This window comes from Podarcis filfolensis (assembly GCF_964270895.1).
Source record: "Podarcis filfolensis genome assembly, chromosome: 11".
In the NCBI taxonomy this organism is placed as follows: Eukaryota; Metazoa; Chordata; class Lepidosauria; order Squamata; family Lacertidae; genus Podarcis; species Podarcis filfolensis.
Genome location: NC_139613.1, coordinates 22,384,663 through 22,406,477, shown reverse-complemented (window position 1 = coordinate 22,406,477; position 21,815 = coordinate 22,384,663). Strand labels below are relative to the sequence as shown.

General features: G+C 43.1%; 1 protein-coding gene and 1 long non-coding RNA gene across 4 annotated transcripts in view; both read left to right on the top strand.

The window, feature by feature from the left end:
• LOC310744732 overlaps positions 1–19,088 on the top strand; it is a 47,169-nt gene extending 28,081 nt beyond the window's left edge. The window contains exon 2 of the long non-coding RNA XR_014539715.1: positions 18,636–19,088. This is a non-coding gene — a long non-coding RNA (uncharacterized lncRNA). The remainder of the gene's footprint in view (positions 1–18,635) is intronic.
• The window catches only part of SLC38A9 (solute carrier family 38 member 9), a 43,897-nt gene extending 24,809 nt beyond the window's left edge, over positions 1–19,088 (top strand). Inside the window, exons 11-16 of one of the 3 annotated variants that reach the window (XR_014539639.1) lie at positions 2,029–2,135; positions 7,126–7,239; positions 10,196–10,344; positions 13,022–13,111; positions 15,273–16,755; positions 16,902–19,088. Coding sequence is in view for 2 of the 3 variants with exons in the window: in XM_083576188.1 (XP_083432314.1) it covers positions 2,029–2,135; positions 7,126–7,239; positions 10,196–10,344; positions 13,022–13,111; positions 15,273–15,438 (626 nt within the window). In the remaining variant the exon portion in view is untranslated. Of the gene's footprint in view, positions 1–2,028; positions 2,136–7,125; positions 7,240–10,195; positions 10,345–13,021; positions 13,112–15,272 lie in introns of all 3 variants that reach the window. The other 2 variants (XM_083576188.1, XM_083576189.1) reach the window with 2 other exon arrangements.
• Positions 19,089–21,815: the final 2,727 nt, after the last annotated feature.

Below are 21,815 nucleotides of genomic sequence, written 5' to 3'. Positions count from 1 at the left end.
GACGAATAATACGACGCAGACCGTAATGAGCGGTTACGAATCCATTTGGATGATTCTTACTTTTAGGACAGAAAAGTTGAATTTAAAGTAGGCTAAATGAAACTTGTTTTTCCCATGCATGTGTTTGCTGGTAATCAAGAAGAATGGAAAACTTCCAAGGGCAATTAGGAATACAGTATCCTGGAGACAGATGTGCATTGTATTGTCTTAAGAGGAGCCATCTCCTTACAGTAATAAGTGCCAGGACAGAGCTTTATCGCATTTGAGCAAGGGCAGAGAAACAGCAGGAACTCTGAAACAAATGACCTTCTGCAGCTGACATCAAAAGCAGCAAGCTAATCCAATATAGAGCACAAATGCTTATTGGAAGGCATCTCTCTGACTCCTCTCCCATTTGCCAAAACTGATTATATCCCACCCTGAACCCATTTGTTCCATCATGTAGATTGAACGGTGTGTTCAGTGTGGTAAATAGAACAGAGACAGTTAAAGGGGGTTATACTGAATATATGCTTTTTTAAAAAATGCTGCCTTGGACCTCCATATTGGAGGAAGAATGTAAGTTAGACATTCTGCTAATGAAAGGAATACAGGCTTTATATTTAAAATATACAAGGTGTCAGGTCCATAATTTCCCGTTTCCCGTCACTAATTTCATAGAATCATAGAATTGTAGAGCTGGAAGGGACCACAAGGGTCTTCTAGTCCAGCCCCCTTCAATGCAACAATCTTTTGCACAATGTGGGACTCAAACCCCCGACCCTGAGATTAAAAGTCTCATGTTGTACCGACTATGCTATCAGTTTGATGTTTCTGCCCAAGATCAGGAATTGATGTTGGTTCAATGCATTCTCCTCATTCATGTTCCCTTTATAACATACAGAAGTGTTTCCCAGAGTTTTTGAAAGTAACCCAGGATATCAAATCACTTTTCTCTAGTGGTTTCAATATTCAGAAGGACATATGAGAAAACATGTGTACCCAAGGACCATTCTTGATCTCGTGGCACAGGATTAAAGAATTCAGTTTTCTGACATCCTTCAAGCCTTTGTTGCAATTCCTGAAATAAGTTTTGAACAGTACATTCTAAAAATTAGAACGCTTTCAAGACTTTGCTGCTTCTTTTTTGTAACATCTGAGCAATATATCCAAGAAAAACAGTCACGTTGGAGCATTGGTATTGCACATGTGCTATACTACACACACACACACACACACACACACACACACCATTCATAAAATTTTGTGAGACCTGACAATAAGCTTTCAAGTTACATTGAAAAGAAGTGCTTTAATCCCTGCTTCAATAATTCCTTATTTACTTCCTGCGCTACTGAATTCGGTGTTTCATTTTTCACTATAGATAACTTTATTTTAGATTTTCTTGACAGTCAGAGCAGATTCAGGCCTTGCTCAGACGCAACAACAAAACAGGGTTTGTTTTCAGCCTTAATGCTTCCTTCCCTACCCCTAAAATAATTAAAGTACAGACGTACCTTGGAAGTTGAACGGAATCCGTTCCAGAAGTCCATTCAACTTCCAAACGGTCAACTTCCAAGGCGTGGCTTCCGATTGGCTGCAGGACACTCCTGCAGCCAATCGGAAGCTGCGCCGGATGTGTGGCTTCTGAAAATCGTTTGAAAACTGGCACAATCACTTCCGGTTTTCTGTCGTTCAGGAGCCAAAACGTTCAAGACGTACAGGCGTCTGGCTTCTAAGTTTACACTGTATTCATTTCTGCCAATGAGCTGCATCAGCACTCAGCAAATGGGTGGTTTGCTCAAATTTGTTAAAGCAATTTGTAAAGCTGCTTGTTTGATATGTGTTTGGCTACTACCGTTCCTCTTCCTTTTACCATGCTTCCCCCTTCAAGAAATTATTGATGTTTTTCCTATATGGCCCAGCTGGAGCCTTAAAATTGGCCACAGAACCAGGCCCAGGAATCAGTAAAGTTGGGAGAGCAGTGGTACCTATTATAGTGGTGTTGGCAGCCATTTTGTTAATTAAAATTTATTTTTGTTTCTCCAGAGTTCAGGACTCTGTTTCCTCAGCTTACAGGGGTGCTGACTCTGGCCTTCTTTATTCATAATTGTGTAATTACACTGCTTAAGAACAACAAGAACCAGGAAAGCAATGTAAGTACAGCACAAGGGATTTGTATCTACATATAATGATCCACTCTTGTCTGAGCTGCTTTTTGCATACTAGATGTGATGTGCGCAGATATAAAAGAACTCGCATTCTTGGTCCTTTCCCCAAGATTCTGCCCTGCTCCCTGCTCCTGTATGTTGCATCGCTTGTGCATATCTTAACTGTTGGCTGGGTGAATTGGTGGGGAGGTACATGCAGGAACAACCTGTGCATACAGCAATTGGCTACTGTTGGGGTTAGATCCACATCTGAATCCTGAAGTTAGGAGCCATAAGACAGGGAGTAGCAGCATGCATATTATGTAGGTGAATGGAATGCCTCAAAAGAATTTGAAACGTAGATGGAACGTGTTTTCTTTTCGCATGTTCTCTCGAATAGACAAAATGGCAGCCCCCAAACTAAAATGCATGAACTAAAATGGGTTGCAAACCTTTGCCAGGGTTTAACATGGGTGGCCGACTTATTTTGCTCTGAGGGCTTCTCTTAATTTGTTCATTTGCATGAAACAAAGACATCCTGCATATCCTTTTCCTGGGCATGCTAGATAACTAATCTCCCCTAATGCGTGTGCAGTCTTCTCATTCTGAAATTATCACCCTCAAGTCTGGGAAAGTTAGTATCACTTCTAAAGATAAGCTGATATAAACAGCCAAAGAGTTGAAAAAAGCATTAGGAAATGGGGCTTTACTGCGCTGGCCTTTTCCATACTTCAAGCGTATTTGTCATTACAACTCTAAGCTAGCTTGAGGTTGTTATGAAGGCAGCAAAAGATATTAGCTGAGATAACTGTGGAGCATTTACTGATCAGGCAGGGTTCTTTTTCGCCTGTGATGAAGTATGTTTGGTTTTTATTATTTATATTCTGAGCCAGCACCTGTTCTGATAAGTTAATTATGACTCTGGTTCCATTTGTTTTTGGTAATGCCCAGTTCAGTTTCCCAACAAAAATTAGCATGTTGGGGAAATGGCTAGGTTTCTTCTCCTGGACATCTTTGTGTAAGAATTATATTTTTTTAGTTGTATGAAGGAGTACTCAATTGCATGAGTCCTCACCTGAAGTCTTAAGTGGTAAAGTCGGATCACTTATTCTATTGTTTGCAAGAACTAGGCTGTTAGATGCTCCAGGTCTGTCCATTCCACGCCCCACGCCCCTGGTAACATGTTTAAACCATGTCTTTGACACAGATAAAATCTATACCATGTTATCCAAGGTCTTGTATGGAGGGTTTATTTAGCAAACTGAGCCATAAGATAGCCCTTCTTCATCATCCTTCTCTGTGTGGGGTGAGTGGGGAAAGATTCATCAATATAACAACCAGAAGAGTATCCCGTTAATATGCTGCAGGTTTGATAAGTTCTATTGTGAAAATCATAGTTGTGCTCTGAGGTTGCACTTTTATACTGTTTCGTACAAGAGGATTTTATAACAATGATTTTGCTCTGTGCCAGTTTCTATGACATCATAATGCCTCTTGAGGACTGGAACTGGAAAAATGATTGAACTGAGCAACAAAAATAAGCAGGAGTATAGAATGCCTTCCATACGTGGAGAAGCAAAAAACCACTGGGGTCCTTGAACTTAGAAAATGAATGACTAAGAAGGGATTTGATAGAAGCATTATAAACCCACAAATGGGTTGAAATGGATAAATAGGGAATGAATGAGTTTGGGGTTTTTTTTCTTTTTTTCTTTGCTTTGCTTCATACTAGAATTAAAAGGCACCAAATGAGATTTATATGCCGCCAGTTCCAACTTCTCCATCCTTTGACCACACTGGCTCTTCTAACATTTTCGTAAACTAATACTAACAATCAAATGACACAGTTCTTCATCTGTGACACGGTTCCAATTAAGCTAGTGTGGGACAATGGTGAGAGTTTTGGAATAAGACTAGTGAGACCCAGGTTTAGATCCCGCAGTGAAGATTACTGGGTGACCTTGATGAAGCGTTCTGGGTGACTTGGTGTAATCCACTTCAAAGGGTTGTTTTGAAGATTAAATTAGATAGGAGCATGCCATATATTCCAGCCTCTCCTGCCTTCCCTCCATGGAGTTCATAAATGTAATAAACAAGCAGACAGGCCCAAGCCTGTTTCCTCTGTCTGTTCCTTACATTCTTTCATACTCTTTAGTGATTTTGGCCAAATCCTGGAAGTCGTTGGTTTACATCTAGTCTGTGAAGCTATCCTGGTCAGAGTTTCCGACTGCGTCCACCTCTGAGGAAAACCTGTGTGGCTCATGCCAATTTCCCTCAGTTGTACTTGTCAAGGGGATTACAAACAGTGACTCACAGACCTTTACCAGCTACTTATTTCTCCTCCTCCTCCTCCTTCCTTGATAATATATTCTCCATCTTATATCAAGACAATACCTTCACGCTCCCTCTTCCTGCCAGGCCCAAGAGCCCTGTTTGTGGGTAAGGCATTAGGAGAATGTGTTCCATATCCACTGCAGGGATTAAGTGGGAATCCTGCGTTTTAAGGCTGCCTATGTATTCTTCACATTTTTATTCTCTTCCCCCTTCCCTTTCTTCCCTTGATTCCATCTCCCAAGGAATCTTACACAATGTCTTGGGCCAAAGCCAGCGTTTTATGATGTGTTTGTACAGTTCTTTGCATGGTGGGCTGCTGATCTGTGTCTGGCGTTCTAGACGGTGACACAATACATTGTAATAACAACAGTCAAGGTCTGGTCACTCGGCAGGTTGACTCCTGTATCCTCCATCAGCCTTGTAATTTTAAACAGTTGCCTGTGGCGAAGAACAACGGCCTCCAGGCAACAAGGCACAGGCGCTCTTGCTTTCTCCACCCTGCCCCACTTTTCCCACCTGCATTTCCTTCTTGTTTCTCCCACTGTTCAGCTGGAAACGCTTGGGTGGCTTCAAGAGAGGTTTGGACAAATTCATGGAGGATAAGGGCGATCAATGGCTGCTAGCCCCAATGGTGATGCTTGATCAGAGGCAGTACAGTGGTACCTCTGGTTACGAACTTAATTCGTTCCTGAGTTCCGTTCTTAACCTGAAACCGTTCTTAACCTAAGGTACCACTTTAGCGAATGGGGGCTCCCCCTGCCGCCTCGTGATTTCTATTCTCCTCCTGGGGCAAAGTTCTTAACCCGAGGTGTTTGTAACCCGAGGTACCACTGTAATGCTTCTGAATACCAGTTGCTGGAAACCACAAGAGGGAAGAGTGCTCTTGCACTCAGATCTCGCTTTTGAGGGTTTCCCATAGGCAGCTAAGTGGTCACTGTACGAACAGGATGCTGGACTAAATAGGTCATTGGCCTGATCTTGTTATGTTCTTAACATCAAGAGAGGAAAAGAATGCTCTGAGATTAGATATGTGCAGATTTTATTTTTTTAAAAAAACAATTTCAGTTTATAATGTATATATTTTCTTACTGTTGATCTTATTCATACTTTTAAAAAAAACAACAACAAAAAACTTATTTTAGCCTTGACCTTTATTAACTATTTAATGGGTGTTTTAAATATTTTGTAAATTCTGGTAAAACAAATGTTTTATGACCCATCCTATTCTTTTGATGGCAAATTCTTTTTTAGCTAATTTTAATATTGTATTTTTGCATTGTTTTGACCAGCCCTAGGACCAGCCCTTCACTATATGAGTGAAGGGTGGATAAGAAATCCAATGAATAGTAGGAATAATATTTAGTAGAGCTGGTGGTAGGCAATCATACCTCTGAAAATATACTCACTAAGCAGGAAATGTGCTGTGATTGTCTTGTCAAGAGTGCAGGCCCATAGCTTCAGCTCTGCATTCAGAAGGACTGAGGGTTGAATCCCTGGTGTCTCTAGTTAAAGGAATTTGGGTATCAGGACTCAGAATGACCCAGGATCAATTACCGAATGGACAATATAAGGCTATATGGACTTGGTCTAAGCCCGCTTCACTTACGTCCATAAACATGCTTACATAGTCAGGGCTGCTAACTGAAAATGTGTCTGAGGGTGAACTTCGACAGAATTTGACAGCTTTTACCAGACACTAACAGACCCTGCTATCTTGTTTGATCTTTTGTTTAGTTTCTAGCCCTCACCATTGCAGAGGTATATTTAAAAACACGTAGGTGATGTTTAAAAAGGCATTTCTGTTTGGGGTTTTGGGGATGTATGCCATCTGTGGCTGTATATGTTTGTTCCTTGCTCACAGCCACTAATCAGTTTTTCCTAACTGTATACTCCTCTTCCCCATTACTGATCTGCGTCTTCTCTTGCTACTACCCTGCTCATTGCTACAATAACAAAATCCACAATAAATGAAGCATTGAATACAGTTGGACAGGACTTCCAATTAAACATGCATGGGATTGTGGCCTCTGAATGTATCCATCTCTAGCAAATGTAAAATAAGCACATTTGCTGCTGTGAGGGTAGTTTTTTAAAAAAATGATTAAAATGCACTATTTGACTCCATCCAAAGAGGTTTTTGTGGCAAGATCTGTTTGTGTTGTGGGTGCTTTTAACTTGTTTTGTTTTGTTTCCTACACAGCAACTCTCTTGTGCTCCTTGTACAACTGCGGAGCTCTCTCTCTGTGCATTTTAGAGTCAGAAGCCGCTTCCAATAGGTTTAATATAAAAGTACAGCCTTTTTTTTTCTTTTTTACTTTCAATACAACTCCTCCCATCATGATTTAATTATTCTGTTAATATTTACCATTTCTTGTGGAGCTGTGTTCCTATTCTACATATTACTGGAAAATGTTCTTTTCTCAAAGTACCGTCATTGCATTGTATCCTCATAATACTTAAAATTAAGATGGAAAACAATAAGTTCTGGTCTCATTTACCCGAATGGAAATGGGGATATTCAAATCATATGCTTTCATTAACTTTGGTGGTGGTGGGGATAGTTAATTTGAGAAAGGAGCTTCATATGACTAAAGTTCTGCCAAATTACGCAGTTTTGTTATGGCTGATTTCACCCCCTGCTTGTTTTTTTTTTTAACTGCAGGTCAGAGATCTTTCCATTGCCTATTTTCTGGTGGGTTTAACTTATCTCTATGTTGGGATATTAATCTTTGCTGCCTTTCCATCTCCACCATTATCTAAAGAATGCATAGAACAGGTAAGGAGGAACTTTATTGTATACTGACAGTGTTGTAAGCTGCATAGAATGGATATTGCTGCTTTCCTTGTTCTTTTTAGTTCCCTCTCTTTTCAATTGAGAGGGACGCCGGTGGCGCTGTGGGTAAAACCTCAGTGCCTAGGACTTGCCGATCGTATGGTCGGCGGTTCGAATCCCCACGGCGGGGTGAGCTCCCGTCTTTCGGTCCCAGCTCCTGCCCACCTAGCAGTTTGAAAGCACCCTCAAGTGGAAGTAGATAAATAGGTACCGCTTTATAGCAGGAAGGTGCACGGCGTTTCCGTGCGCTGCGCTGGTGCTGGCTCGCCAGAGCAGCTTCGTCACGCTGGCCACGTGACCAGGAAGTGTCTCTGGACAGCGCTGGCCCCCGGCCTCTTAAGTGAGATGGGCGCACAACCCTAGAGTCGGACACGACTGGCCCGTACGGGCAGGGGTACCTTTACCTTTACCTTTTCAATTGATTCCGATCTCCTTAGCATAAACACTGCACACATTTGATGGCACTAAGGCAGAACTGTGGACAAGGGCACACATAAAGCAACACTGGGTTTGTCTAGCTAAGGCTGCACTGATTTGGTGGGAAAACACGTTAGTGCGGAAACAACACTGGGTTAGTTTCTTTAACTGTGAACTGATTCTGGTGATTACATCTTGGCTTAAGAAGCTGATATATGAACAAGCCTTTTCCTGGCGTGCGGTTAGTTACCATCTTCAGAGAAGCCACAATCTTTTAAAATCTTTTTTTAGTTATTTTTTTCTTTGGTTTTTAAACAACAAAAACAAACTTCAGAACAGACATTCAATATTTTACTCTGATTAGCCTGCCAAAAATCCAGATTATAGCCCACATTCTAGGCAAGCCAGGGACTTAAACCACAGTCTGAAGTTTGTTTAAGTTCCCAGTTCAGATGAAATGGGACAGCATGGCACATTCAACCCTTTGGTTTAATTGTGGCTCATGGGAAGGGGAGGCAAGCATGGGCAAAATATTCATTACATGTCTCTGCCTGTTCAGGTGAGACAAGAGTTCCTAGCAGTAGGTCGAGTTTTATATGGGCACCTGCAGCTGCATATCCAGGAACAAATCAAATAATCATAGAATTGGTAGGTACCACAAGGGTTGTCTAGTCCAACCGCCCGCAATGCAGGAATCCAAAACAATACTGTCTCTGAAAATGAAAAAGTCAACAGAGGGAATATTAAGGGGAAGTTCAAAATAGGAGGACTATTGCTAGTCACTATGTGATTTGCCTCAGCCAAGAAAATCCCTCTTCCTTCCTCTAAATCAAGTGTAAGACCTGAAGTCTGCAGCCTGCAGAAAATAAAGAGACCAAAATTCACATGCATGGATTTAGCATAATCTAGCCAGACATTGTTGGACTCCAGCTCCCTTTAGCCCCAGCCATCATGGCCAGTGGCCAAGGATGATGGTACTTGTAGTCCAAAATGTTTGAATGGTAAACTGATCTAGGGTTGCGGAAGACTGGTCTAGCCATATCCATAGGTATGGCTTCAAACAAATATCTGAGGTGGTCAAGAATGGTTGGTTTGCTTTGGCATGGCTGCTGTTGTGTAAGCAAGACCATGACTTTCTGGCTTGTACTACATTTACAAGAAATTTCAAAGCAGGCAATAGATAAGGATCTTGCCTCTTGTTTTGAGTTAGAACAGCCTATTCTCACTAACACTTGCGGTGCCAAACAAATGGTCCCCAAAATAGCTATTTATTTGAATTCCCCTGCCATCTAGAAAAAAAATAAAGCGGCAATTTTCACTTTGTTTTTATTCATATGAAGTTGCGATGCATGTATAGAGAAGATGCAAGAAGATACATTGGAATGGTTTTGTCAATGTATATATGCTGTTTCTAATTCGATCCTGATTTGTGTATTGGGAGCTAAAATGGCAACACCACCACATATCTAAGTGCACTACATATGCCTCTTTAGCAGTTTAGTCATGCCAGCCACATGACCCAGAAAACTGGACAGATGCCAGCTCCTTCGGCCTGAAAAGCAAGATGAGTGCCGCACCCCATAATTGCCTTTGACTGGACTTAACCATCCAGGGGTCCTTTACTTTTTAAAAAAAAGTACATATGTACTGCTAGCATAGCGTATGATACACCACTAGGACATCTATGGGCCTCGGAGTATAAGAATTTGCCCCAGGTAGTAACTGGATATTATGACCTTCTTATATATGGGCTCTATATTCACTTTTTAAATTCAGGGAACTAAACTACTGTGACTAATTGGGTTATGTTTGGGGTGTATGTGTATGTGTAGGGACGCAGGTGGCGCTGTGGGTTAAACCACAGAGCCTAGGGCTTGCCGATCAGAAGGTTGCGGTTCGAATCCCTGCGACGGGGTGAGCTCCCGTTGTTCGGTCCCAGCTCCTGCCCACCTAGCAGTTCAAAAGCACGTCAAAGTGCAAGTAGATAAATAGGTACCGCTCCAGCGGGAAGGTAAACGGCGTTTCCGTGTGCTGCTCTGGTCCACCAGAAGCGGCTTAGTCATTCTGGCCACATGACCCAGAAGCTGTCTGCGGACAAACACCGGCTCCCTCGGCCTATAGAGCGAGATGAGCGCGCAACCCCAGAGTCGGCCACGACTGGACCTAATGGTCAGGGGTACCTTTACCTTTTTATATTCACTTTTTAAATTCAGGGAACTAAACTACTGTGACTAATTGGGTTATGTTTGGGGTGTATGTGAGTTCTGTTTGAGAGAGAGGGTTTTAGCTGGGGCATAAGCATCTCCAGTACAGGAAACCTAACAAATATGGATGACGATTGTAGCGTAGCCTGTACAAATTGTATACATGAGAATTACTACTGTTGATTTAGAAAATCCGCATGTGCATAATTGTGGAAGCAGAAGAAGGTACACACTATAACTGTCATTGTTGCTATCTCATTAGCCATTTCTTCTGTCAGAATTTTTTAGACAACTTCCCCAGTAATGACATCATGTCATTTCTGGCAAGAATATTCCTGCTGTTCCAGATGGTGACTGTGTATCCACTGCTTGGATACTTGGCACGAGTTCAGCTATTTGGACACCTCTTTGGAAATGTTTACCCGAGGTAAAGACAGCTCTTTTTGCATGCATCTGCCTTCTGCCTGACCACGATCACTGCCGTTCCTGGACACATCGCTGCTTCTCACTTGCATCCGTCCAGGCAGTCATTTGGTATCGAGTAATAGTAGCTTCCTACTTGAAATCCTTCTGCAGCCCAGGATGCGGGTGGCGCTGTGGGTTAAACCACAGAGCCTAGGGCTTGCTGATCAGAAGGTCAGCAGTTTGAATCCCCGCAACGGGGTGAGCTTCCATTGCTTGGTTGCTTGGTCCCTGCTCCTGCCAACCTAGCAGTTCGAAAGCATGAAGTGCAAGTAGATAAATAGGTACCACTCAGGCGGGAAGGTAAACTCTGCTCTGGTTTGCCAGAAGCAGCTTAGTCATGCTGGCCACATGACCCGGAAGCTCCCTCGGCCAGTAAAGCGAGATGAGCGCCGCAACCCCAGAGTCGTCTGCGACTGGACCTAACGCTCAGGGGTCCCTTTACCTTTACCTAATAGTAGCTTCCTACTTGAAATCCTTCTGCAGCCCAGGAGCTGCATCATGTTATGCAGGAATTGAAAAGAGGTAATCCGGTACCTATTTAACATTATCAATGGCTGCTTTTGAGCCACCTTTCAGACACTTTAAGAGTGTCAAGTGACTGGCATCTAAGCCTTCCTGGTACAATAAGATGCAGTTCCCTCTTTCAAAGACTGAAGCTGTTCAGCGTGGGACAGTCCTTGGTCCTACCCTACCCCGTCTGTCAAGTCTGTTTTAAAACGATGCACCCATCTTCAGACTTCATTTGCTTGCCTTCAATGTTATGTCATGCAATGGACTCCATAGTACATTTTCCTATCTTCATCTTTGAACTCCAGCATACATCCTGCAGGACAGTCTGCCCTGATTTTCATAGTCTTTGCAATTCAGAACCAACGTTTTCTTTTAAGTCCCAGAACTTGCAAATGCGGAAACTGCTGTTTTATAGCTCCTGGCAACAGAACTCCAGAAAAGATGTATAAAAACCAGATAGCTACAATTTTGGAGTGAAAATGCCGTTTTTTAACTACCCCTATTTGGCAATAAGTTCAGAACCCATCTTAGTTATATCTAAGGAAGAATTAAGCAGTTTATCCACTGCTCAGTAACACATTACTGACAACTTAGTTTTGTTTAGAAACACATTGTTCCTGGTCTGATTCCTAAGTGGGGTCTGTCAACTGTCCAAAAGTTTCAGCTTTATCGGATGCCAAATATAAGCGTGTACTTCCTGATGGGGATGGGATAACTGGAGTATATTACACCCATGTTTTGGCATCCATACAGGCATCGTAATGGTCTTCAGACTCAACTTAGACTAATGGGTATGGAGGCTTTAATGGCTTGGGCTCAGTTTTTCCTCCTCTATGTCCTAACCTAAATGCTAAGGTCTACCTAGTGTATGCTTATAACCAGGCATCCTAAAGGTGCCCCAGTTCCCTACTGTAGCGTAATAAGTAACTCATAATTAGCTACCCCTACATGGCACCAAATATCCATTGCTCGAGGCAGTCACAGTCTATGATGTGGTGCTATGGTTGGAGTGTAGGGGCATTATTTATCTAAATAGTTGTGCTACTGCAAGGATTAGGGCTAGTGCAATAGGATGTCCCCCTCTCCCTCTGCGCTCACCCCACACCACCTCCCAAGAACCAGAGACTACCTTTGCATTTTAAGATGGGAACAGGGGAGGGAGTCTGATTCTTTCTAAGTCTTAATACATTGCAATATTCCAAAAAAGTGAAATTAGCACCTTGGGAGGAAATTTTTTTAAAGGATATGTTTCTCATGTTCTGAATTTGCAGAGACTTACGAAGCAACCTAGTAGATTGTATATATAAATATCAAAACATACCATTTTTAAGCACATGTCATTCTAGGTTTCCTAGAAGTTTCTGAATCAGTATTTCAAACAAGTTCATTGCTTTGCTTGCATTCAGAGATTGGTCTTTTTGAGAATGTGAAAATTCTTTCTAGTTAGGAAAAAATATATCTTTCCAGTTAGAGAATTCAGAGGAGTACAATAAACCTTCCCATAAGAGATCTAGTTTAATGAACATTGTTCCTAGTCATGAACCTTGAAAAGCCAAACATTTATTTAATCTAAGAAAAAATGCTCAAGATCTGCTTGTGTAGATGCATTTAGTGTAATGCTTTCCACTCTTCCGAAGATTCTTCCTCTGGTCCTCATTAGTCTGCTTGCTCAGCTCAAATCATTTCCTGGATCGAAAGCACCGCTTTTCATGTGGGAGTTCTGTTCTAGAGTCTTTGGGTTTGGAGTAGTTTCAGGGATTGTTTTCATGTTTTGCTTTTTTTTAATATAAAAAAACCTGCGTTCAAAAAAAAACAAAACAAAAACCCCACCACCGAACCCTTGGGGTGCTGCATACTCCACAAGCTACATTGTTTTCAGAAGAATTGCCAAATCATACATACCCTATTTGGGAATGAGCTGGCAAGTCCAAGCATTCAAGAGAACTTTTTAGGATCTGGCACTCGGTGGCTTCAGTAGATGTCAGGCTTGTTGCGGGTAAAATTAATTGCCTTTAGCATATGAGTCATAGAAATGGAAAGACTTTCACAAGCTTACTGAAGCGAGTAAAGAATGTTGTTCTTGCAGCAACACACAATGTAGATGACTTGATTTTCCTCTTCTCTTGCAGTTTCCTACACGTGCTGGTTTTGAATATAGCCATGGTAGGAGTTGGAGTCGCGATGGCTGTGTTTTACCCAAACATAGGAGGAATCATAAGGTACTCCTGTATTTTGCGTTTGGTCATTATGCCATACAAATGGCTTCCTGAAGGCAGGTACAGACTGTTGTTCAAAGTGCAGATTGTAAGTTTGTAATAGCAGCAGGCAAAGTCAGCATTTGTTCAGGGAAGCCTAAGAAAACAAAGAATCATCATGTCCTGTCGACAAACGCAGTAGAACGAGAAGGCAGAATTTTCAAGTACTAGAGTAAACTGTACAATTTCAGTCCATTGGGGGGTGGGGGTGCCACTTTTAATGCTCCCTATCATGAAATAAATAGTGCATTAGAGAGTCAGGGAGGGATGAAGCTTCTGTCCTTGCCAACTCCCGGTTGTGCTAATTTTCTACTTGCAAGGAGCTTTCCACATGCAGTAATTTTCAAAAGCCTGATTCGGCTGCCTGCAGTCAGACATGATACAGAGTCCAGGGGTCAGCAAACTTTTTCAGCAGGGGGCCGGTCCACTGTCCCTCAGACCTTGTGGGGACTGATTTTGAGGGGGGGAAATGAACGAATTCCTATGCCCCACCAATAATCCAGAGATGCATTTTAAATAAAACATGCTGATTCCCGGACAGCCCACAGGCCGGATTTAAAAGGCAATTGGGCCAAATCCGGCCCCTGGGCCTTAGTTTGCCTACTCATGGTACAGACCATTCTGTCACCTCAGAACTCCATTTTCTCATTCCTCCCTAATTCAGCTGCATGCATAGACGAAGCATCACATTGCAACCATCACATAGAAGAGATTTACCGTGAAGCCCATAAAGACAACCATACTAGCTGGAGCAGGGAAACTCTTTTGCCCTGGTATGGTTTGGTCAGCTGCATCATCCTCCCAAGTGGCCAGGTGGCTTTTGCCACACATCTGCTTCAGCTGTATAGTAAAATATATGGTAGGATGTGTGATGAAATGGTAGTCTGCATGTAACTGGAGCGGCCCATTGGCACACTAGCATCAATAGGTGAGTAGGTGAGGAGAGTCTCCCAAAAATTAGTACAGTAAGCCTGCAACATATGTGGGGATTGTGTTCCGGGGATGGTGCCTAAACTGAATGCACACAAGTTACATGTGCACATATTGCGGGCTTCCTGTTCTTCGTAGCTTATTTCCTTGGATCTTGGCCAAGCCCTTACAGAATCACTATTGAATAAAATGGAGTTCACACGAGTAGCGTTACAGTTCAAAACCAGCGGCCTTTTTCACATTTTCCCAATTGCATAAGGCAGGGGTGGGGAACTGCAGGCCTTGGAGACAAATGCAATCTTCTAGGCCAGTGGCAGAGCAAGCTGATAGGGCACCTGGGGCAGGGCCGGCCGGGACAGGACGCTCTGCGGGGCCTCAGAGGAGTCTGCCTGCCTCCTCCCACTCAGCCACCCTACAGCTGAGGGGGAGGCAGCGGACGGACTGTTTGGGGCAGCGCGGAGCCTGTGGGCGCCCAAGCCACCTCGTCACTCCCAGAAGAGCCGCGTGGCTCGAGTGTGCTGCAGGCCCTGTGGTGAGTGCTACCCGGCATTTTGTCACCCCCCCTCAGTGGTGACACCCGGGGCGGACCGCCCCCACCACACACCCCTTCCTCCACTCCTGCTGTAGGCCTCTGCCTGCCCTATGCTCTCCCTAGACCACACCCCTCACTGACCCTGCTCAGCACTCCCTCCCTGAGTGTTTTTGCCTGGCTGGAATGTGTCCCTTAACTCTGATAATGCCTCTTCCTAGTTGGAATGGGCTGTGTCGAAACTAGCCTATCGTACAAAGGTACAATTTTACATTTATTGTCCCACCCATTTTTGGCTCTGGCTTGGCCCACCACTGGCATCTGGCCCTCGGATGATTTCACAGGAGTGAATGTGGCCCTCTGTCTGAAAAACGTTCCGCACCCCTGCTGCAAGGGAAGAGAGGGGCAGCTGAGAAGAGGAAACTGAAAGGATTTTGCTATATTGTTCTGCCCATAGCAGCCATTTAATATTTAGCCATACTTCAACTGCTTCTCCTCTCATTGTGGACTGAGTGCTGGGGTTTCCCCCCTACAATAAAATTTCTAAGGCAGAAATCCTATGCCCACTTACATGGGACTAAACCCCCGTAAACTGGGCGGGGGGGACATCTAAAGGGTTGCACTGTAAAAATGTTAAGATCAAACTTTTGGTTTCCCCCCCTTCAGGTATTCTGGAGCAGCTTGCGGCCTGGCCTTTGTATTTGTGTATCCATCACTCATATACATGATCTCTTTGCATCGGGAAAATCGACTGACGTGGTTGGCTATAGTTGTCCATAGTACGATAATCCTTCTGGGAGTGGCTAACTTAATTGCACAGTTCCTAATGTGAACATAAATCTTAAGGTCAGTTTCTTTTTCAAGAGAAGATTCAATAGGTTACCTTGAGGATTGTAAAAACTGTGGACTGCCTATCTGTTGAGGCCAAATTCTTCCAAAGAAAAGCTGTACTTTAAAACAAAACGTCTCTTCAAGAAATGGATGGTATACATTGGAACACATAGTACAGCGTGGCAAACTGAACAGCCCCAGTGAATTTCTGCTGAAACATCAAGTAGAAGTGCAATTGGGATTAATTAAGCTTAAGTTCTTAGGTAAATGCATATATTTTTTTCAAAGGGAAAAAGGCACATGATAAACTTTATATATAGAAACGGTTGGTTGACTTTTCTTGCAGCATAATAGAATTAAGGGACTCTGCTGATCTTAAAAATTCTATATCATATTTCACACAGTGGTGACATCAGTATTATATGTTGAAACAAGTTTGCAAGTGAAATGTAGCACAGATCAAATTGAAGAACATAACTTTTTTAAAAGCTGTAATTGTTGCCTTTTAGAAAATGTAATGTACATGGTTCTTGAAAATGGACTGTTGCTGTACTATACCTGGATATGCATAAGAATTCTTTTTTTGATGTTTCAAGGCAAGTAGAAATAACGTTTTACCTTTCCAACGTGGAAGGGATTATTTGTAAAACTCTCTAGTGTTTGTGATTAGTACTTGAAGGCCGTTTCTAGGAAAATTGACCTTTTTGAGCCGAAATCTGGGAGGGGACGGTAAGATTGGCATGTATGCATGCACAAAGATTGGTCACAATGCTCTTCATACATTTCCAGAGTACTGATTTGACTTTTTAAAAACCTGTGCAACCCAATAGTTACCATACACTGAATCAAGAGATCTGCTGGCAGAATGGCCACGGCACCCCCAGTTTGCTCAGCCCAGTAGGGGAGGAAGTAAATACAGAAGAAGAATCTATATGAAAACAATGGAGAGTGGCATACACAGCTGTACCAATCCCAGAAGCCTAACTGCAGCCTACACCACCACTTGCATGCTGTCTATACTCAGAGGCTATACTCTATACAAAGAACCTGCAGTGATCAGGGTGGATGCCATCAGCCTGCCTCCCAGCATCACAGCACTCAACACCAGAAGGCATCTACTCCAGTAGCCCTAGTGACTCATTGCCTAAGGCATGGGTTTGGGAAGCAGGAGATGGGGGTTTGAGCCTCAACAGGAGCTGACATTCCCCTGTTCACCTCTTGCACACCTGGGGTGGGGGGAGAACCAAAGCAAATGTCAGGGGCAAAAGAGAGGGAGCTGTTGTGCAAGGAGCTGGGCACTCCGCTCACCCTTCTAATAGTGGCTAATGGGGAGGGAGCCCCACACAGCTGCTGCACAGTCCAGCTACTGGATTCGTCTACCGAAGTGCCCTGAGAAGCTTATGCACCTTGCCTTGCTGTCCAGGGCAGCAGATGATCAGCCCAGGGAGCTCACCCTTCTAATAGTGGCTAATGGCGAGGGAGCCCCACACAGCTGCTGCACAGTCCAGCTACTGGATTCCTCTGCCAAAGTGCCCCAAGAAGCTTATGCACCTTTCCCTGCTGTCCAGGGCAGCAGATGATCAGCCCAGGGAGCTCACAGAGAGGTGGGCAGGCTCCTAGGAGCCAGAGCAAAGAGGCACTTTTTTTGCACCTCCTAGACCTGCACCCTCGGTGGGGGCCAATCTAACCAACCCCTGCTTGGAGACAACCCCATTCTAGGAAGGGGGAAAAGGCCTAGCCTACCGTATCTCAACCAATCACCAAGAGTGTTGCATGAGCCAATAGCCTGCTCCTAGATGGGCCAACCAGCCTTTCTAGCCCACCCTCAGCAAGCCATGTGACTAATCCACTCTCAACACATGATGGCTGAATAGGAAAGCCATGCCAGGTAACATCCCAGCAGGACTCTTCCTCTTCATACGAAGTTTGGGGAATGAGAGAGTCTCTACCCCGATAGCCCATCAAGTTCCCTGCCCTCCCCAAGTCCCAGTATGAGACCAGCTGATGCCAGGGTGAATTGCATCCTAAATAGGGTCTCTTCCCCCCTCTATCTGTATGAGGCTCTTCTATATTGACAGACTGTGAGAGGGGAGGGGTAGTTGTGCCTGGCAACCAACCGGAAAGGACCTTGTACTTTTCTCTCTGTTCCTCTGCTGTGGGGCAGAATGGCTGGCAGCCGACACACAACCTTCACTGCCAAGAAGAGATGTTGATGAAGGCCACTAACGACAGATCGCTTTAGGAAGGGATACAAATTAATGGAGAGAGAGGGGTTCTTTGTCATGATGACTACATTCAACTTTCAGGTTAACTGCTGGAGGGTAGGAGCAGGAGAGAACTGTTGGAGTCATGTTCTGCTCATGGGGTTCCAAGAGGCCCCTGATGTGGCCAAATTGGGGAACAGAATGCTGCTGATCTTTTGGTTCTGATCCAACGACTCTGTTTATGATTATCTTATACTCTTAACAGCAGCAAGGTATGCTCAAAGTAACAAGAGTTGGCTGCAGTTATACTTCATATCTAGATTCCTCTTTCACAAAATCCATTATTTAAAGGACTCTGCTGGCGGAGGCCTTGTTAGTTTCAATAGAGACTACACCAGTGTCATGTTTTCAGGGTCCACATGCCTGTCTTCTAGAGTAAATGTCAATGTGATTATTTTTTTCATAAGATCCGGACTTTTTAAAGTGTGCTTATGTTGGACACTTGTTGTGACATGATAGCATTGATGCACATCCTGGAAAAGTTCCAAGATTTCCTAGATCAGGAAATTCCCTAAAGTTGGGAAACTGCTTTTGTCACCACTCTATCCTCTATCTATGCACTCTATTTAAACGTAATAGAACTCACATATACGTAGGTGGAAACTAGGGACAGAAGGTATCTGAACAAGTGCCAGTTGTTGTTTTTTTGCTGGCACAATCTGCTGTGCTGCGCTCAGGAGGCAGTTGCTGCAACCTGGGACCTGATTTTCCTCTAGTCCTCAAGGAGGCCTTCAATTGAAGCAGGGAGCAAATTAGCCAGATTATTGCATAGCCTTGTATGCACTAATCCAGGATTCTTAGGCAGTGCCAGCAGATAGGGTCAAACTCCCTAGTGCAGGCACCCCCAAACTCTGCCCCCCCCAGCTGTTTTGGGACTACAATTCCCATCATCCCTGACCACTGGTCCTATTAGCTAGGATGATGGGAGTTGTAGTCCCAAAACAGCTGGAGGGCCAAGTTTGGGGATGCCTGCCCTAGTGCCACTGCCATTTGGTTCCTTGGTTTGGCATTGATGTCTCTTCAAAGAAATGACATGAAACAAGAATATGAGAAACTGTAAAGAAACAGACAATAAAATAAACCTGTGCTATTTTAATGGTTTAAAAGTGTACTTTTATCTTGTGTGCAGAATACAGTTTTGATTTTTGTCATGTAGAATGGAAGATGGATAACTTGCACCCTGTTGTTACATGTGCCAGCAAAAGATAAGAATACCTGGGTGGTCATGTGTACTTTGCCATTGTTGGAACACGTTTTACGCATGTGCGTTTTGAGAAGCTTGGTTTGCTAAGCTACAAAAATTAATAATGAGGTTCTGTCTCTTGAGAACTGTACTGAAGTCTCAGCACAGCTGGGACAAACCATAATTAAAGGTTATCAGATTTTGGAGGATGCTCTTTCCATTTAAGTTAACGGCTGCTGAGTCATTTTAGTGGGAGGGGGAAATGCCCTCAAACTTTGCCTTTGTCTCCCACCCAAAGCTCTAATAATTACCCTATTATAATTCCTTGAAAGGGGCATTTATTGCAAGTAATTAAACAGCAACCTCTAGGTTATAGATGTAAGCAAGCTGAGCAAAAAAAACACCATTGATGCTATTCCAGCCAGTCCTTTTACTGCAGCTTCTTTGTGATAGAGCTAAATGCTTTGCATCTTAATTTGACTGGGATAACCAAATCAGTTGTACTTTGGGCTTAAGAATATGATCTACTGCCTGTTTTGTTTAAGAGGTTCCATCTGCTGCTAAAATCATGTGTCTTTTGTGCCCTTTTCTGATTCTCTCAATGACCGGTGTTTCCTCAAAATTTGACTGACAAATACATGAATGTGGGAGAAGGCGATCTACTGTATATTTGGGGAAGTTGTTCACTATACATCTGGAGACCTCTTAAGATAATTGTAACCAAGCGAGAATGGCTCCTCCCAAGACTGAAGAGCAGGTTTTTGTCTGTTTGGTTAACGTTGGATGCCACTTCGAATCAAGATGGCAAACTGAGTCCTTCAAAACTGCACTGCATTTTGTTGGTTTCTTAAAATTGCTGGTCAGTGTTGTACACAATGCTGCTGGCTAACTAAAAACTGAAGCATAATGCTGTTTGCTTCTTATGCTGTATGTGTGCACACGTATATAGTATCATAACAAAATTTGCAGCCAGGATTGGGAATTCCTTAGGTATGCTGGAGAAGCAATGCATCTGGTCTTTCAGGGGTGGGGTCTGTCCCTCTGGTCATTATTGTAGGCATATATGATAGATTTGAGTGCATATATATATATGTGTGTATATATATATATATATATATATCAATTGAACAAAATAAAGTAAATCAAAAGTGCATAAAGAGAAAAAAGTATTAAAAACCCTAGGTTTATTATATCACAAACAAATGCAATTCCATATATGTTTGTCTAGTATATGGTTATACAAGTGTTATTATCATCCCAATACATATATGGTTATTTATAACCTACTTTAAAAAAAAAAATCACATTCCAAATATAGTCGTACCTTGGAAGTCGAACAAAATGAAATCCGTTCTGGATGTCAGTTCGACCTCCAAAACGTTCGGAAACCAAAACGCAGCTTCTGGCCGCAGAAGCCCCATTGGACATTTGGCATCCAAAAGAACGTTAAAAAACCTGAACACTTCCGGGTTTTGATCGTTTGGGATCCAATTTGTTTGGGAGCCAAGACGTTTGAGATCCGAGGTACGACTGTATCATCATACTTCTCAACTGTTGAGTCTACGACTGTAAGCAATCTGTTCATAAGTTGCAAGTGTTGTCGTATCTTCAATCTGTTGACTGAAGAGGGCCATAGATTTATCTTTCCAGTGCATTAATACCAGTCTTTTGGCTGCAGTAAAGGCACAAAGGATCCATTTACGTTGTACCGTTGTCAGATCCTATGTAGTAGGTACGTAAGAGAGAGATGTGAAGTGGGAGGAGCAGAGACAACTACACCGGCAGAGTCTCATATTGCTTGAGAAGGACACGGGAGATAAGAAGGCTTAGGCAGCTGTAGGAAGCTGGGAACCTTCAGTTCCAACTGTCATAGGAGCAAGACCTGTGCTTCTTAGGCCTGGCACTACCGAGCAGTCTTGTTTCTTCTAATAAAGAGTTCACTTGCTCCGTGTGATTTATTGCTGACCCCCTCCTGGCACCAATATTGCAGGATCAGGACTGTGTCTGAGAGAACGTGAGCGATGCCAGCCTTGCAAAGCAGCTGCATGTTATACTCCTTTTTTCTGGGGAGAGAGGTGAGTTATCATAGTATATGACAACCTTTAGTTTAAAAGTTCCTTGATGAATGATGGCTTATCTGCTAATCAGCATTGTTAGTTTCCTTAGCCTTACTCCAGCTTCACCGAAGCCCATTTTCTTCCTTTCTTTTCCTGAACTTAACTTTTCCTTGGGCAACTCCAGTGGATCGTGTCCCAGCTTGTCTTCTAGCAACATGTCACACGGGTTATTTAGTTGGAGGGTGTTTTTCCCCCGAGAACCAAATTACTGCCTTATTTTTAAACATAAGCCTACAGAAAAAGTAGAGCGCTTGCACTGAAAAAAAAGAAAATATCTTGAAAATCATATGCATACAGGGCAACCGAATGCTCCCATCAGATGCAAACGCCTGCTAACTAATGCAGGTTACTTTGGCCTTATGAAAACAAACAGAACAAGAATGGGCCCAGAGCTGATGTGACATTTTCATTGTAAGTGGGGTTTGGCATAATTAAGAAAATGGTGGTGATTAGAAGCTTTCTTGGCAGAGAGCTCCTGCTTCTTGCCATGTCAGAAGCCTTCAAAGTGCTAATAGTTAAACAGAAAATGTCTGTAGTGAGGTATTTATATCTGCATGTTATTTCTTATTTATATCTTTATGTTACTTCTTGGCTATGCACAGGGAAAAAAGCATACACATCATACACACAATGGCCTAATTCAGTAAAATAAAAATGTGTAACAGATTGCTCAGTTTGCTCAAGAAAAGCTTTGAGACAGCTGCTGCAATGAAGAGGTTTAAGTAACACTGCTGTCTGTTTTTTAATTTGACAGGCCCTAAAGGGGTGCATAAACAAACCTGTCCCTTTATTTTTGCAGTTTCTTCCAGATACC